Raw genomic sequence first — 17,697 nt, forward strand, 5'->3', positions numbered from 1 at the left:
TATACAAATGTTGGTCATAGGGTCATGGCGAGCATTCGGTATGTATGTCTATGACTGATTCTGATCTAATAGGGGCACTAGAAGACCACGCGGACAATTTCGAAACAAATTATTTTTATACATCGGTCTTATGATCCGAAAGGCTCAGCTATGCTGTAATGTCATTTTTTAAGCTATTCATTAGTGCTGTTTAATTGTTTATTATTCTCACAAAACTACATAATTATTCATTACTAATCACTGTTCCTAATTCTCTCTTTCTCACCTTCTTATCTGTTGCATGATTATGATCATTACTAATATAATGCATGAGCATGCCCAATAAGAATAATTTCAGAATTAAGCAGTCAATGGATAACTGGATAGAATAGCTTCGAAAAAAAATGCTCAAAACAGAATAATTCTGGTCAGGGAAGTACAGTCGACTCTCCATAACTCGATATTCTATAACTCGATATACTCGATAACTCGATGGTTTTTGCGGTCCTTTCATTTTCTCATGCATCGTGCTCTCCATAAGTCGATATTTCTATAACTCGATGCCTCCTTTGGTCGATGTCGTTCGCGGTGTTATTTTGTTTCCATGACTCGATGTGCGTGTCTTGTTGATGGGATGGATTTTTTCAGCGCCATGAAACAAGTCATTTCTTGTCCTGAAGTTGTTCGAAGCAGATCGGAAGCGATGGAAGTTTTTGAGAAAAGGAAGTTGAACACGTTGACTCTAGCCCAGAGAGTTGAAATAATCAATAGATTCGAGCTGGGAATGAAGGTCACTGAAATCAGCAAGACTTACAAAATTCCACAAAGCACTGTTTCGACCATCATCCGCAAGAAGGACAAATGGCTGAAGCAGCATGAATCCCGAGGAACTCCTCAAGCAAAACGTGACAAGCCACTGTTGGATGACAAACTTGAACAATCACTGGTAATCTTTGTCCGTCAAGCTAGGGAGAGCCGCATTCCATTATCTGGCGCAATCATTTGTGAAAAAGCGCGCCAGTTCGCAACGCAGCTAGGAGTTCAAAATTTCAAGGGCAGTAACGGTTGGCTGGTAAAGTTTTTGAAGCGACAAAAAATTTCTTTCAAAAAATTGTGCGGAGAAAGCGCCAGCGTTGATACCGTTATGACAGATGGCTGGAAGGAACATACATTACCGAAGATCATAGAAGAATACGAAGCGCAGAACATTTTCAATGCCGATGAAACTGGCCTGTTTTTCAAGTGTCTTCCGGACAAAACTTTCGCTCTACAGACCGAATCGTGCCATGGAGGAAAGTACTCGAAGCAACGATTAACGGTCATGTGCGCTACGAATATGGATGGCAGCGAAAAATTACCCCTGTTCGTAATAGGAAAAAGCCAGAAACCACGCTGCTTTAAGGACATATCCCCATGAGTACCAAAATGGCCTCTAATATGGCACCTTACTTCCCCCTTCACTTCCCGCTCCCTCCTCCCACGCTTCTCACAGTGTTTTGGAGAGCGATCACAAAAAAAATGATTATTTGAAGGTACTAACCTTATTGTAGAGGGGTGGTTTCTTAACTGAAGGCATTCCATAATGTGTTTTTCTCAAATTACCACTTTTTGAATGCAAACACGTAGTTATTGCTGTGATTTGTGTTGTAAAATACCACGCACTACCGAATCACTTCTTCTTCACGCACCGAGATATTGTTTGCTGGCTTTTCGGTGCCCGTTCTTAAACTCACTTTAAATGGTATTTCTACTCACCGTAGCCATTCAAAAATTTGATGCGATACTTGAAACACTTTAACTTTTCACGCAACGTACTCCTGGGAGCAATCAAACACTTAAATTTATCAATTTGTGCTCGAAAAGCAGCACCGGAACGCAAATTCACTGAGCCAACATTGTTTATGAAACGAGAGCGCAATTCTAACTGATTGGAAGTGATGTCAGTTTTTATGTTTGGAATTGAAATTTTTTGGATATTCATACACTTGCTACAACTACGTATTTTACAATTTCATAACACTCAAAAGGTGTACAATGTCACAAGTGTTGCAAAACATTTTTATGCGTGAGAAAAAACAATGTACGACGCAATTTAGCAGCAAAAATGAATATTAGATATAATACAGTACAATTGACTGTAGAATGGGCTTCGTGGCCTTGCGGTTAGCGGCGTCAGTGGTCTAGGCGTAGTGTGCCACGAAGTGTGGGTTCGATTCCCGCTCCAGTCGGTGGAAACTTTTCGTCAAACGAAAAATTCATCGCTGGGCTACTGGGTGTTTCGTGTTGTCCGTTGCCTAATGTTAGTGATTGTTCAGTCTGTACAGCCCTTGTGCTGAAGACGGTGTAAATTGTCTTTTCTTTTTTTCTTTTAGAATGCAAATGCATACTGATGGCAACATTCTACGTCCTTGAAAAGCGAGAGAAGAGAGGAGAAAACTGCCAAAAAAAAGTAAACAACACACGCATGGTGTGAAAAATGCTTATAATTTTGGTCAAAAAACATGTTTCCACTACCAAATGAAATAAATTGTAATTTTGAGCTTTAAGGAAGTGGTTGAAGAATTCATATCGACAATAATACATTTGTATGAAACGTAAGCAAGTAATTATTACTATTATTATTATTATTATTATACTGCCTACATAATTCTGTAGGTGGAGGTGTACATGGAACATGATGATTTATTTTTGGCCGACGCACATAACATTGTGCTCCGCCGTGTTGGGTGGCTCGAGAGGGTGGTTCAGCGGGTGGTTCGAGTGGGTGGCAACATTATGTTTACGTGCTCAATGGACCTTCACCTTAAAAACGTGCGATCACTACCGGTGATATACAGAGGTAACAAAAAAGCCTGGATGACATCTTTGTTATTTGAGGAATGGATTATGGATCTCGATAGAAAATATCTGGCTGAAAATAGAAAAATTCTTCTGTTGGTGGATAACTGTCCGGCTCACCCGAAATCCGTTCAAAAGAAATTGAAAGCAATCGAGCTGTGTTTCTTCCCTCCAAATGCAACATCCGTAGTGCAGCCGTTGGACGTCGGAATCATTAGGACGTTCAAGCATTATTACAGACACGCGCTTGTCAAACAACGGATTGAAAGAATGGATAAAGGAGAGGTAGATACTTTTAATTTTATTCCACGTTTTATTAAACAAAAAAAATGTATGTACTATTTCAACAGATAATGGAAGAAATAACTGTTCTGGATGCCATAAATCTTTTATCTAAAGTGTGGTCCATTAACGTTTCCGCAAAGACAATTAAAAATTGCTTTCGAAAAGCGGGATTTGTACTAGAAGGAGATGACGACATTCCTCTGGCAGAACTCTTGCGTCAAGAAAAGATTCGACAGCAACAAGAAGTACTTCAAGCGGAAGATGAAGTTTTCCCGGTAGACCCTGAAGTCTCATTCCTAGAATATTGCAATGTAGACACGAATGTGATTTGCTGTGAAACTTTATCAGATTCTGACATTATTGAGTATGTGAACTGTATGCATACCAAACAAGATGAGGATGTTGGAATGAACGATGTTGTTGAAGAAGGATGTGAATCTGAAGAAATTACACCCGAAGCTGTTGCTGCAAACCTGAAAATACTAAAACATGTTCTTGATGCGACAGAAGGCGTTAATCCAGAGCATTTTGATTGTTTCTTCAAAATTGAGAAACTTCTGGGAGACAAATATCCCACAGCGTCCACTTTTTGATTTTAAAACTACAATATTTACTATAAATATGTTTTTGTATAGAAATAAGTCCTTATAAATATAAATAAATGAACTGAAATTACACATTTGTTTTTACGAGTTCAAAATGGATAATATTGATTTTTTTCTATTTTCATACATTTTTCTGAATTTTTCCATACAAATTTTGACTTAATTCAAAAATATATGTTTTCGCTTATTTATTTTGTGATGCAAGTATTATTAAATGTAAAACGTTTTAAGTAAAGAATTTTACCCATTTCACTCTAATATTCTATAACTCGATAATTCTATAAGTCGATGGTCCCTTGGATATCGAGTTATGGAGAGTCGACTGTATGACCATCATGAGTAAGTAACACATTTCATTTTAATAATATCAAATATTTTTATATAAATCAGCACCGCCAATCAGTGGACTGAATTGTAATTTGATATCTGTACATGATAAAAACAGATAAAGTTTGTACAGTCGATTGAATTGCGTTCTTTATAGTAATGTTCAATCATTATCAAAAGCTCCTAAAGCGTCGCATCGAGCCATAAGCAGTTCTTAGCATCACTCTCATATTGTTATTACTTTGTTGTTTATTAAATTTATATAAAGCGATCAGCTCATTCTTTCTTACTTGTACAATTGTTTGAAATTTTAATAAATCAAACCAAACTTCAAAACTTAAATTAAATTGCTCTCAGCACATTTACATTTTGCAGCATTAATCGCATTACTGTGTCAAGTCTTCTCCAATTTCCTATACCCTACCCCAACCCTTCCTATCATTTCCGATGGTGTTCAAGTGGTCCGCATAGACTATTACGGCCATTACCTATCCCTGCCCCCGGCTTTGGACTGACTTGCGCTCTCATTGCCCCACCAAACGCTGCAAAATGAAAATGAAAATGAAAATGAAATACTAATGATTTGTCATTTTAGGTTTATCATAAGCAGTAATCAGAGGACTTCCTTCATCAGAGAGATTGGCGCTTGTTAATTTTATAAATAAGTTATCGCGTCTCCTGTTGTAAGCCGGAACCATCGACACGCGAAAACTGTTTTTTTTTTCAAATGTATACGTCGAACCTAACGTTGGACATAGTGCGCTGGACAGCGGATCTGATGTGCTACACAACGTACCTTGCCCGACGTAGTTCCGACGCATGGGCTTGGAGAACATTTTCAACTATGTGAATAATATATTACTAACTGAACCACATGAAAAAGTGTAACAAACGACGATTTTCCAAGTCATGAAAAACAAATGATTTGATTTGAACAAATTTGAACCTTTGTAGAGTTCAAGCCATAATTTCACTTGATAAACCATCTCAAACTGCAACTGAAACGGTTCTAACACATGGACTTCCTTCACAAATGCTGAACTAGGATTGAAAAAAGCTTATTCTCCGGTCAGCCCCATAGTCGGTAATGATAGAAGTAATTCAATACCATGTATTTAATTTTCCTTAATGACATAGTCTTTGAAGAAGATCAATATTTTAACAAATCATATCACTTAACGTAGGCTTATGATGTGCATTCAATGCATGTTTCAATTTTTTCATGTCTCCGCAAAGTTTTACGGAAGGTTTCGTCATGTTTGCTGTCTATGGTTCTCAGTATATTGAAGGCAAAATTGATGAAAAATTGAACGATTGAATTATAGATATTGTTTATCTCCATAAGTTTGGTCCAGCAACGCTTTCCATTATTCTAATTGTAATCCACCGATGCCTAAAATAAAAAGATTACAATTTTATGAAAAATGGGGCTGATATTGTAATACAAAAAACACGCAGCTGCAAAACAAATCCAGTGAAAATTATTGACATTTCAATCAACAATTTAAAATGTTTGCCTACTAAGACCAAACCATAATATCTGTAGACAAATAATGTCAAAGTCATATTACCCCCCGTTGTTTTATAGCTAGCGAGAATCTGTAGAATTTTACATTTTGAAATCCTGCGGGAATCTTTGCGATTCTCTGAGAGTGGTAGGGGTAGACGAGGCAAGTGGAGTATCATAAAAATTGAATGGATTTAAGCCTACTTAAATATCTTTATTATGGCTTAATCAGTAACCATAATTTACATTATTTCTTAAACCTCTCGTTCCCATGGTAGCTCCAGAGCGCCATTGATTTTCAACAAACTTGAGACAAACCAAATAAGATGAAAACTATGCAGTAGTTATTAGAATATGATTCCATATACATAAGATTATCCAATACAGATTCAACAATAAAACTTTTAATAAACATTTAATTTAATATTGAAAACAAGTAAAAACTGAAACCAAAAAATTATACCCATTTCAGAGATGCATTTGAACGCGTTCTGTTCATGTCTGTAAAGTTTGTACTCGGGAGAACTCGCTCCACAAAACCATGCAACAGATTCAACGGACAAAACACTACTGACGTCTATTATTAATGTTCCAATCCTCTGAGCAAAATCTCAATAGAGAAACTTAAAAGTAGATGTAGTACCGTGTACCTTTTAATTCCGCTTCTAAATGCTTATCTTTGACAGATACGCGTATTTCGACTACCACTTGCAGTCTTCTTCAGTCGCCTACTGACTGACTCAAGCTTGCCTTTCAATCCGACAAACCTTTCCTTTCATCACAGCAAGCGTAGTCTCTCATTTCTTTCGTGCTGCTTGTGCATCGCGCGTCATAAATCGGAGCCTCACCGCAGCGAGCTGGTCTTTCAATAGGTATTCTCTAACTTTAGGAGCTGATTGATTCAAATGAACGACGTGGTAGCCCGAATAGTTTCTCCATCTCAATTTATTACCTAACAAGTTACATACATTGGTACCGTAAATTCGGGTGAAATTGATCAGTAGGGTGAAATTGATCACTGTGTCACACGATTTTATTTGCCTCTAATAGAGCACAGAAACCATTGCAACCTATGTAAATGAACGTTGTTTTGTCTTAACTATTGTCAAATTGCATGTTGTGAAGCTTTTTGTGTTAAGGAATGTTTATTTCTATTAAAATAATAGGAAATTCCATCATCGTGTTCTGTGTGGTATTGGCAGACATCAATAAACTTATAGTTTTAAACAAGGATTTGGGCATGGTGTCAACCTGAAAATTTGTAAGGATGCTTGAAATATATCCCCAAAACGAATTTTATCATCACAATTCGTACCAATTTGTTCATTTTGTTGTAATAATTGAATTTTCGTATGGATATCATCAAATTTCTTCGGGAATTGCCTACATTTAGGCGTTTTCTGCGGTATTGCTGAAAATTAATTGTTTAATATTCACATAAATTTTGCATTGTTAAGAATTTGGCAAGCATATTTGGATTCAGGAGGCTCAATTCAAATAAGTAAAGTTGTTTTCAAAACGAACAATAATGTTTTAACAGGTGATCAATTTCACCCCGAAATGGAATTCCTCGATTTTTTATTTTGGAGAGGATTTTCAGCACTAAAATCACAACTATTTGAAAATTTGAGTATATAAACCAATGAAGCTCACCGTCGTACTTTTTTTCCTGCATTAAGTTGTTTGGAATTGGCAACATCATAGAAAACAGACATGGAAAACAGTGAAAAGTGATCAATTTCACCCGAAATTACGGTATTACAAAAAACAGGTAAAATTCAATTTCAAACATTTTGATGGATTTCAGTGAAATCAAATGAACCGAAATTGTTACTCTTTTATTTCACCTTTCTTGTTCGTTACTTTCAATCGGGCAAAAAACGAACGAGTTTGGAACGAAGAACAAAGCGACGTAGTTGTTCGTCACCATCGAGATTCGACACAACTAAGCTTTCGTGTTTCACAAAATGCTTTCGTAAATGCACAGCCCTGGTTGCTACTCCGTGATCGATCGGAACTGGTAAGAATTGCTCTACGATTCAAATGAATTAGGGATTCAGGGTGTCCATCCATCCGGGAAATCCGGGAAAAGCGGGAAAAACCCGGGAAATCCAAATGACCGGGAAAACACCGGAAATACCCGGGAGATATTAGAACAAACCGGGAAAAGCACTATGGGCGAAACTAGGAAATTTTGTTAGGAGGGCACGACTGCTTTACAATTTACACTTTTCATCATGGCTTTTTGTGAGTTGATAGAATTAGTTTTTTTTTAGCAAAATCCTGTAAAAAATCATTGGTTTTCAGGAGATATCTGGACAGATTTTTCTTACAATTCTAACCGGTTTCTTGTTAGATCTTTGCTGAATTTCTGGCCTAAAAAATTGAGCAGTTTCAAAGGAATTCTTATGAAATATGATTTGATCCTTGAAAAATTTCTAGCAAGGTACTAAGGAATTCCTGGTAAAGTTGTTAGTATGACGGTTGATAGATTTCCATTAAAGTTCATGGAAAATTTTTGATAATATCTTTGCTAGAATCCTAAAGGGAATCGAGGTGATAAATAACCAGATGCTTGGAAGTTCTTTGGAAAATGACTGAAAAAAATAATTAGTGGGTTACCTAAAATACTTTTAGTAAATTGTATAAAAGATCTTATTTTTATATGATATTCTTAAAAGATTTCTAGCAGTTATAAAAAAAATCTGTTTTGAAATTTTTTTTTTTTTAACTGAGTTTTTTTTACTGAAATCTTGTCAGTTTCATTAAGGATTCCTGATTGAGACGCTAATACTGTTTTTGATGAAGCTTTGTTTGGATAACTGGCTTAACTAGTTCACAGTCCGTGACGAGATTTTGTATTGTTATCTGTAGATTATCTGTAGATTCACCTGTTTTTAAACACGAATTGCTTGGGAGATCAATAATAAATTCATAGCATTATCATTCATGGATTAATAAATAGCGAGGTTTCTTAGGTATTATTGGGCATATTTTTGTTCAGCTCTTGACGACATTATTCGGGAAAACTTCCGAGGGTGATTGGAATTTCCGCTTACTCTCGAAGTGCAATTGTAGCAGATCTAATCTTATTGATCAATAACGTCACCGGCCAAGTCCTTATAGTCAGTAGGGATGGGGAAGTAATGTTGGGGGGTAATGATTGTTGCTTCTAGAGACTGAGAATACCTTTGAATCTCCACAATCACCACGGGAGGGGTGTTTATTAGTGAGGGAGGAAAAGATTTGGGAGTCACCTTTGGTCGGTGATGCTATCCATGGATAACGAGGAAAACACGACTTAAGGCCAGGGTTGGGAAAAATCTTGAAATTCACTTCACAGTAGTCAAGCGAAGAAAATCACAGTCAGCGAAGCCAGTGAAACTTACGCATATCGCTGCTGTAGGCAAAAAAACTTGAAAATAGTAAAACACCCGTTGCTAAGGGCAACTCAAAACTACTGCAGAAAAATGTTCTATTTCCCACTGCATTTCCCGCATTTAGAGCCTTCAATGACACTAACGATTTAGGAAATTCGTGCATCCAACATAGGCTTCTTGATGAGATTCGCGTTTTGTACAACTCTGAGACGAGACTCGCGAAGACGGTCTTCTTTTTCTGTGTTTGCTGAGTTTTTTTTATTCCCCTTTGTGTTTATACCAATTATGCGCAAACCGTTCAAACCCTCACATGAACCTCGCAGCAAAAAATGATTAAGTTTGCATCACATCGAATCATAAATAGCCGTTTGAATGAAATTTCATGCCAGCAAACGTAGCAGTCATTAGCAATAATCAATCTTCTGCTTAGATTTATCAGCAACTTTGGAAAAAATTGCTCCGCCGACCGAGGTTCTTAATAACAGTTTACTTTGAACACAATACTTTTCACTTTTTCAGCCATAAAAAACGGTTGGCTGCATTTGACGTTTCGTGAGAGGGGAATCTGGGCTGCATATGACGTTGATATTTTTCCTCTTCGCGAGTCTCTCTCAGGTACAACTGTACTGGAAGAGCCACGTGAGTTTCTCGGAATTCAAGCCTACTACTATTACCATTCCCAGCACTGCTCAAAGCTAAGTAGTCCGTCATTCGTTTTAGCAGCCATGTTGGCTTTTCTGCTAGAAATTTCAAAGTGATAAAGCTCAGTCATCAAAGTTAATATTAATAATTGCGCCTACATGCAGAAAGTATACTGATACTTTTTCATCTATGTCAGAGCAAAACCAACTGTTTTTCATTAAATCGCAATTCTGAGACGAATTAGTCACAATCATCGATCTTCTTCTTCTTGGCATTAACGTCCCCACTACACTGGGACAGAGCCGGCTACTCAGTAGGCCGTCCCTTATTTTTTGAAAATGCGAAATGTTATAAGTTCGTCATTGCAAAGTGCTCGTTTTGGTAAGAAAAAAATCAGGTAAAAATTTGAAGTCCGTACGTGGACGCTAAGTGGTCCTCCAACGACCCTAAAGGTATTAGGTGTAGATGACCCCGGTGCGCCAGGTTGACCTCGCTGTTCTAGTGTACCCAACATGAGTACGAAAAACCACTAGTAACAAATTGATAATCAGCATAGAATTTTAAGCAAAATAATATTTTATACTGTGGATATCTTCATAACATTGCACGCTGACATAAAATTCATAATTACAAATTGGGATCGTTCTAATATTACGTAGCGCAACAGGGGAAGGGAGGATGTCCTCGGTAGTGTCACGGTCCATACAAAAAATTAAATTTTTTCATACAGAGCTGTTATGTGGGGGAGCGAGGGGGTCTAAAATTAGAAAATTTTGCGTTACGTAATATTTGAATCATCCAGAAGAAAACAAACTTCTATGCTGATTATCAACGCGCGCATGACAATTTGTTTGCGCACGGGGTCATCTTCGCCCAATACCTTCAGGGCCGTTGGGGGACCACTTAGCGTCTACGTACGGACTTCAAATTTTTACGTGATTTTTTCTTACCAAAACGAGCACTTTACAATGACCAACTTATAACATTTCGCATTTTCGAAAAATAAGGGATGGCCTACTACTCAGCTCAATGTTCTTATGAGCACTTCCATAGTTATTAACTGAAAGATTTGTTTGCCAAAGTTGCCATTTCCGCATTCGTATATCGTGTGGCAGGTACTATACTCTATGCCCAGGGAAGTCAAGGAAATTTCCATCACGAAAAGATCCTGGACCGACCGGGAATTGAACCCAGACACCTTCAGCATGGCTTTGCTTTGTAGCCGCGGACTCTAACCACTCGGCTATGGAAGGCCACAATCATCGATGACCAGTGCGAATTTCAATGACGGCCTACTTCGCCTTGAAGCTAGTTTTGTATTTTTTTTTTGTCTCGAGAAGGTTTTGGTAGAAGATTTAAAAAATACGTCAATATCTATAATGTCAAACCATTCAAAAGAATAAAAACTTCTGATGGCGAAAAGAGGAAAATATATGTATATATTTTAAATTATATGAAACAGGAATAATGCTGACACTTGTAGTGACGAGCCATACATAGTTTGTTCGAAAATTACATAACTATACTCTTACTTGCATTTTTGTCTAGAGATGAAAAGTTTTTGATAGAAGTTTTAAATAAATGTCAACAACTAGTAATGTCAAATAGAGAAAAAATTATGTATATTGAAATTGAATAAAACTGGCATAATACCGACACTTGTAGTGACGAATCATACGAAGTTTGTTTGAATATTACGTAAAAGTATAGCTTTCATGAAAAAATGTGTTATCATAAGCATGAAACGAGCTCACCAGTTGGTAATCCATCCTCGAAACTTCCTGGAAACGAACCGTCTTGCTTGGGCTTTCCAAAACACTGCCCAGCAAAACGCCCGAAACGAAAAAACAAACTCCCACTTTTTTAAGTATTGTAAATAGTTGAATAATTATCCAATCTCCTAAAAATCTAAAGAAAGTCTTTTTGAATATAGCAGAAATACAAAAACACTTTTGAGTTTAATAATGCAAATTATTTTTTTAATTTTTCTCCACCTTGGCGTCACTGCACATTGAGGAATTCCGAACCCAAACGTGGACAATTTGATAACTTTCACAATATAAAGATTAATAAGTTTTATGGCTTGTTCGAAAGGAAATTTTCTTAGGAATCGATTGGTGAAGGTTTCCAAACGATTTGCGATAGTTTGGATACACGATAGTAATCTAAATCATCGACTGCCGTTAGCCTCATTGATATTGCTGTTTGCTTTTGAGATGCAAATCTTGTTTAAACGTCCTCCAAATGCGGTAACACAAAACAATCAAAGGCCACCTAGCAACGATTACAGAAATCACCGCCGCCCTAGCAAGAAAAACCTTTCTTTGGCATCGCATTTCTTGTGAAATATCTTACCGCATTTGGTGTTCCCGCATTTGATTTTTACATTTCAAACGCACACAGCAATATAAAGTAGTGGGCGCATATAGTTTTATGGCTATATTCGTCCTAATTCCCCTAAAAACGATTTGTTTAATGAATTATTGAACAGACATCTTCGAATTAATTTTAAGTTTGAGAAATTAAAAACAAAAATTCTTCTTCAAAAATATGCCATAACATTGTTCAATAGATTAGCAATGATGCAGTTCATGGGAAATATTGCCCACAAATAAAAAACAGTTTTACACAACATAGGGGAACATGGTCCAATTCGGACCTAGTAACAGTTTTTTTGGCCTTATCTTTTCAGCATGATGTACGGTATGAAAAGTTTCATGTTTTCTTGAAAGCCTGATTTAGCGCGCGGACTTTTGTCTCAGAGAGTTTTGTGATGCCTCCTACCAGGACATGGCTAGACATGTTTGAACGAAGATCTGCAAAAGGTCCGAATTGGACCAACCCTGTTCCAATTCGGACCCCGCATGTTCTAATTCGGACCACCCTATATTTTATCATTTTTTTTGCTATGGTAGTTATAAAATAAAACACCGATTTGTTTGGTATCAAAGCTTGTTGAACTTCTTCAATAAGCGCAAGCATAACAAAGTAATTCAATGCGCGCAAAATTCCAATTTAGTTCGAGTCAGAACCAGCTCAAGTTAAATGTGAATTTCATTAAAAAAAACAGGGGTGAAATCTGAAACTAATTCAAAATTCAGTACAGTGAACTTTCCCTAACTCGATTTTAAACTGAACGTTGGACGTATTGGACATATCGAGATAAAGGAAATATTTTTTAATTTATGGATCTTTTTGTTATTTTGACAAAAAACATTATTAAAAGCCATTTTTGCTTGAAATGTAAAATTTCAACAAATAAAGAATCATATCAGTGACGGACTTGATGTAGTGTTTGGAAAACACGACTCTCACGCCGAGGACCTGGGATTGAATCCCATCCTCAAGGGTAGTCACGGATAATGTAAAAAGTTATTTTGACGACTTCCTTCGGAAGAGAAGTAAAGCCGTTGGTACCGAGATGAACTATCTCAGGGCTTAAAATCTCGTTGATAAAGATAGAGAAAGAGTGAGAATTATGGCATGAAAATATCGGGTTGAAAAGGTTAGCTTGTTCGGGAAACTGAAGGAGACAGCATCGAATCTTGGGACATCGAGTTGGAGAAGTATCGACATACTTACATTTTAGGGTCAAAATACGCTATATTAAAGTGATTAAGGGGATTCACTTAACAGCGTAAATTGCTGCGTAAGTTGAGTATCTTAAATATTTCATGTAATTGCTTAAAGTGGCCATGACACATTTCAGGTCGTTAAAAGATGGCCGGTCAAGATCTGGTGGTCTTGACCTGGGAGGGAGAAACCAATACAAAATTTCTCTATGTCACAGTGAGCCGAGATTTTGCTGTCACGAACTGTCACTGTGAGCCCGGATCTTAAACAATGGACAAACATGGAAAAAGCGCGTAATTAGCCTAAGCATATTTTTGCATTTCATCAAAACTAGCAAAAATCGAATTAGAATCAATTCACGAACATTCAAAAGTAACGTCACGAGAGCACCGTTTTTGTCTAATTGAATGTAACGTATTGGAATGAGGCTCTTTTTACTGTTTTTATTAAAACTGATAATTAAACTCATAGAAAACTGTGGCCCTTTTTCACTGTTTGTCCAGAAAGATCGAAGGTACACAAAAAATGAAAACTAGCGAGTTTCACTAAGCCTGCCTTGATTGTCGTTGGCAAACTGAAGTTATCTTGCAATTTGGACAACAATTGTATCCAATTTCGTGTGTAGTATCGGTGCCTCCCTTCCAGGTCTTGACAACTGTCAAGGTACAAAATAAACAAATGGATTAGAATGTGGTGAGAAAAGAAAGAAAAGTAAAATAAAATGTGGATTACGAATATCAAATAGAACATAGGCCTAAGACAACATATACAAGTACCTATCTAACTGATAATTGGAGACGTTCTCAATCTACCCTGGTTCCTTTTATGAAGAGATTGAAACTGCGTGGAAATGCGCAGATTGAGTAAAAGATTAATGCTGTGCTGTTCGCTGTCATATCATGATCTCAACTAACATGCTTTCCATTAAAAAGGAAGCATCTTGTATTAGGATTATGTGGAACTATTGTTTTGATCTTCACAGCTTTACAGAATGGAACAAATTTTCAAATTTTTAGAATAAACACAAGCTATTTTAAGGCTCAAGAATCCATCATTCAATCATCAGCAATCATCGAAAATGAAAAACCAAATTTTTAATACAAATTTTAAGAAATCCTCATAAAAAAATCTATCATCGCAATCCAGATGGCAAGTGTAATTCAATGATAGATTTTCTTGAACATTGCCTAAATTTTGAGCGAAAAAACTGGTTTTGAAAATTTGTAAAACGATGATGGTTATTTTCCTCTTAAATCACATCTTTTTTCACAGTAAGACGGACTTGTTTTTATTTCAATTCTCATGAGCTACGACCGAGAGTGAGAGGTACATATTTTGCTATGTTATCACAGAATATATTATAATAATCAGGAGCGCCTGGGTTTCCAACAGTATTGCTACGGAACCAGCACGTATCCTGGTGGAAGCGATCGTTTCAATCATCAATCCAAATCTATTTGTTCATCGCGAATTGCTGTGCCTGAAACTTTATAAATGGTCGTTCTAGCTTTAATATGAATTACCAATCCAAAACTGAAACAGGACAAATCTCCAAGAACAACACGTTTTCAGCTCCAAAGCTCCAGCAGCAAAATTTTGAAGTGTATTGTTGACATTTACGGCGGACAACTAGATTAAAATTCCCTTATTTGACATTACATTAGAATCTGAAGTGGAACATTTCATTTGAAATATTTCTTCAGCAATGTTACGCAGGATTTAGGAAGCTGCGTAAAGCTTTAAGGGAATACCCCTATTATTTTCATGTTAAAAAAAAAAAACATTATATCGGGTAAGAGAAAGTTGATTGTATTGTTCTGAGCACTCGTGAACGTTTTGTTTTTTGTTTCGTATTGCCATACAAATTTGGAACGCTGTATCCAAAATTGGCAGTGGTATTAATAGAGATTCTTTTCAAGTAGCTGATTTATTGATTACTTTTTTTTTGTTGGCTACCATATTTCATAGATTTTTCGAAGGCTTTTACTATACTGCAATAGGAACAAAGGCACCATCCATAAATATTACAACTTCTGTGATTTTCTGGCAAGTTGAGAAGACTTTCACGGATTGGAGCTTTTGAAATAGACTTCGTTCGTTGTAAAAGCAAGAGGTCCGTATTGAACCACATCAAAAGGTCCGGATTGGACCAATACACATTTTGAGATATTTATGGACTGTTCATTTTATAAAGTGGACACTTTGTTTATGCTATATCTTTTTTATTTATTGATAAAATCGTAATCGGTTTTCTGTGAATCGTTGACCTATTATTCTAAAATGCTATGAAAATATAAAATCTTTGAAAATGCTTTTGGTTGAAGAGCTAAATAGTTTTTCCAAAAACTCTTAAAAAAAGCTGTCCGTCAAAGTTTAACATTATTTTTCGCAAAACAAAAATCCTTATTTTTATGAACAAATTGTATGTTTGTATCCTTTACTATTCTACTAAAGGTAAAGCTTTAAAAATATCAATTATATTCCACCATTCTATGACATTAGGTAACTTTAGTGATTTACCCATTTATGGCCAAATTTGCTGATACACCATCCTTTCACTCCCAGCAAAAAAGAAAAGTAAAAAGCGTGTTCAAAACTAGTTTGGATTACTAAAGAAACTATATTAGTATAAACGAAAGCTAAATCGTGAGATTAAACTACAGCCTTAAGTATAAATTTTACTGTTTATGGTAGTTTTACTAAAAAGTCTCATACTTTTAAAATCATGTACGCATATTTATCGATCTACAGCAAATTGTAAAAAGTTTTCTACGAATTTTTCAATTGGTAATCTCAGAATAACATATTATGAAAATAATATGTGGAAAATAAAATCGATTTTTTTACAGCAGTGTTGCCAATTTTGATGATTGTCAATGTACTTTGATAGGTCTTCTAAGAATAAAACAATTGTGTTTCTGTTGTGCTTTGAATGTGACGTGGGGACTTACTAAGTAACTCTATGAAGGCGTAAGTTATTTTTCATATTAATACTATATTAGGACTTCCGTCAGGACGTACTTTTACACAAAAAATTCTACTCATATCAATTCCCATCAAATTTAAAAAAAATGTCTTTAAAAATATACGGGAAAATTGATTTTATTATATCTGTAAAATTGTTGCTTCAAAAATAACTTGATTTTTTTCTATCAGACTTCTGATTGATGATGCTTTCGAAGAACAAGCCTTTTTTGAAAATAGAAAATATAAATTATCGAATTTTCCAGCCAATTTCTTACAATCATTGATTTTGATAACCTCAAAAAATCGACCGATCTAATCGTTGTTCCATATTCGTGTGAAATTTAATTATTATGGAGAATTTTTATTATCACAACATTGTACAATACTAGTCGAACGATGTGCAAAAAACCGATTGAAATTTCATTGATTAATAAGAAAGATACAGCATGCACAAGGTGTCCACTTTATAAAATGAACAGTCCTTAAACTTGTTGAACACAAACAGTGCATAGACATTTGAAAACCATATGGTCAGATGAAAGCTTAGGCTTGGGGGATTCGATTATGAAATAACACAGAAAGATTGGAGAATTATTCTCAATTCCAGAGTCTTGGAAATAATGCTAACCGATAGCACACTAGAGCACTTCAAAACAACAAACTAACGTAAAAATCAAACGAATTAAGTGGAAGGCGTCAAATGTTTTGTGTTAGATCCTAGGCAAACGGTGGGTAGAAAAACGGTACACACGATCTTTACAATAGCGCCAGTATTGAGAAACATTTGATGGTCCGAATTAGAACAGGGTCCGAATTGGACCACCTTCCCCTACAACAACATATAAATCTAGTTTTTCCAGGGAATCGGGGCAAAACGGGCTCGATAGTTTATCCCTCGGCTGTTCCACGTTCATGAAACCATCACTAATGGATTCCTAAGAAAATTTCCTTTCGAACAATCTATAAAAACAGATTTTTTTTATCTTCCTACTGTAAAAGTTATCAATTTTTTCCACCTTTGTATGTACAGCTGTGTTCAGAATAATAGTAGTGAAAGCCGATTTTCATACAAAATGCTCAACTTTGGCATGCTGTAACTTTGTTTTCATATGAGCAATCGGCATGAAATTTTGGCAGTGAACTATAAATATGCTCAAATTCATTATCACAAAATTTGAAAATTTTCACACTACCGGCTAAAAAGTTAAGCACCAGGTGAAATCGCTCAAAATAATAGTAGTTTTTCTTTTGTAAATTTTCGTTCAGCAACAATTTTGTAAAAAATTGTATTGTCTATACATTTAGAGCTTGGGTGGAAATGGTTGAAACGATGTGTAAAGAAAAATTCTAAAACTCAAAATACAGCAGATATTTAAATTATTAAAACTACTATTATTTTGAGCGATTTCACCTGGTGCTTAACTTTTTAGCCGGTAGTGTGAAAATTTTCAAATTTTGTGATAATGAAATTGAGCATATTTGTAGTTCACTGCCAAAATTTCATGCCGATTGCTCATATGGAAACAAAGTTACAGCATCCCAAAGTTGAGCATTTTGTATGAAAATCGGCTTTCACTACTATTATTCTGAACAC

General features: G+C 35.9%; 2 protein-coding genes across 6 annotated transcripts in view; both read left to right on the top strand.

Annotated features, from left to right (window-relative positions):
* Positions 1-17,697, top strand: part of LOC5564176 (SH2B adapter protein 2) — a 120,431-nt gene that overhangs the window by 32,644 nt on the left and 70,090 nt on the right. The window lies entirely within an intron of this gene.
* LOC110678123 (tigger transposable element-derived protein 4-like) lies at positions 578-1,396 on the top strand. The gene has a single exon (XM_021850725.1). The coding sequence runs from the start codon at positions 584-586 to the stop codon at positions 1,394-1,396; it is 813 nt and encodes a 270-aa protein (XP_021706417.1). The 5' UTR covers positions 578-583.

This window comes from Aedes aegypti, chromosome 3 (assembly GCF_002204515.2).
Source record: "Aedes aegypti strain LVP_AGWG chromosome 3, AaegL5.0 Primary Assembly, whole genome shotgun sequence".
In the NCBI taxonomy this organism is placed as follows: domain Eukaryota; kingdom Metazoa; phylum Arthropoda; class Insecta; order Diptera; family Culicidae; genus Aedes; species Aedes aegypti.

Coding starts and splice junctions, on each gene's coding strand:
- LOC110678123 (XM_021850725.1), top strand. CDS start 584: ATGACTCGATGTGCGTGTCTTGTTGATGGGATGGATTTTTTCAGCGCC.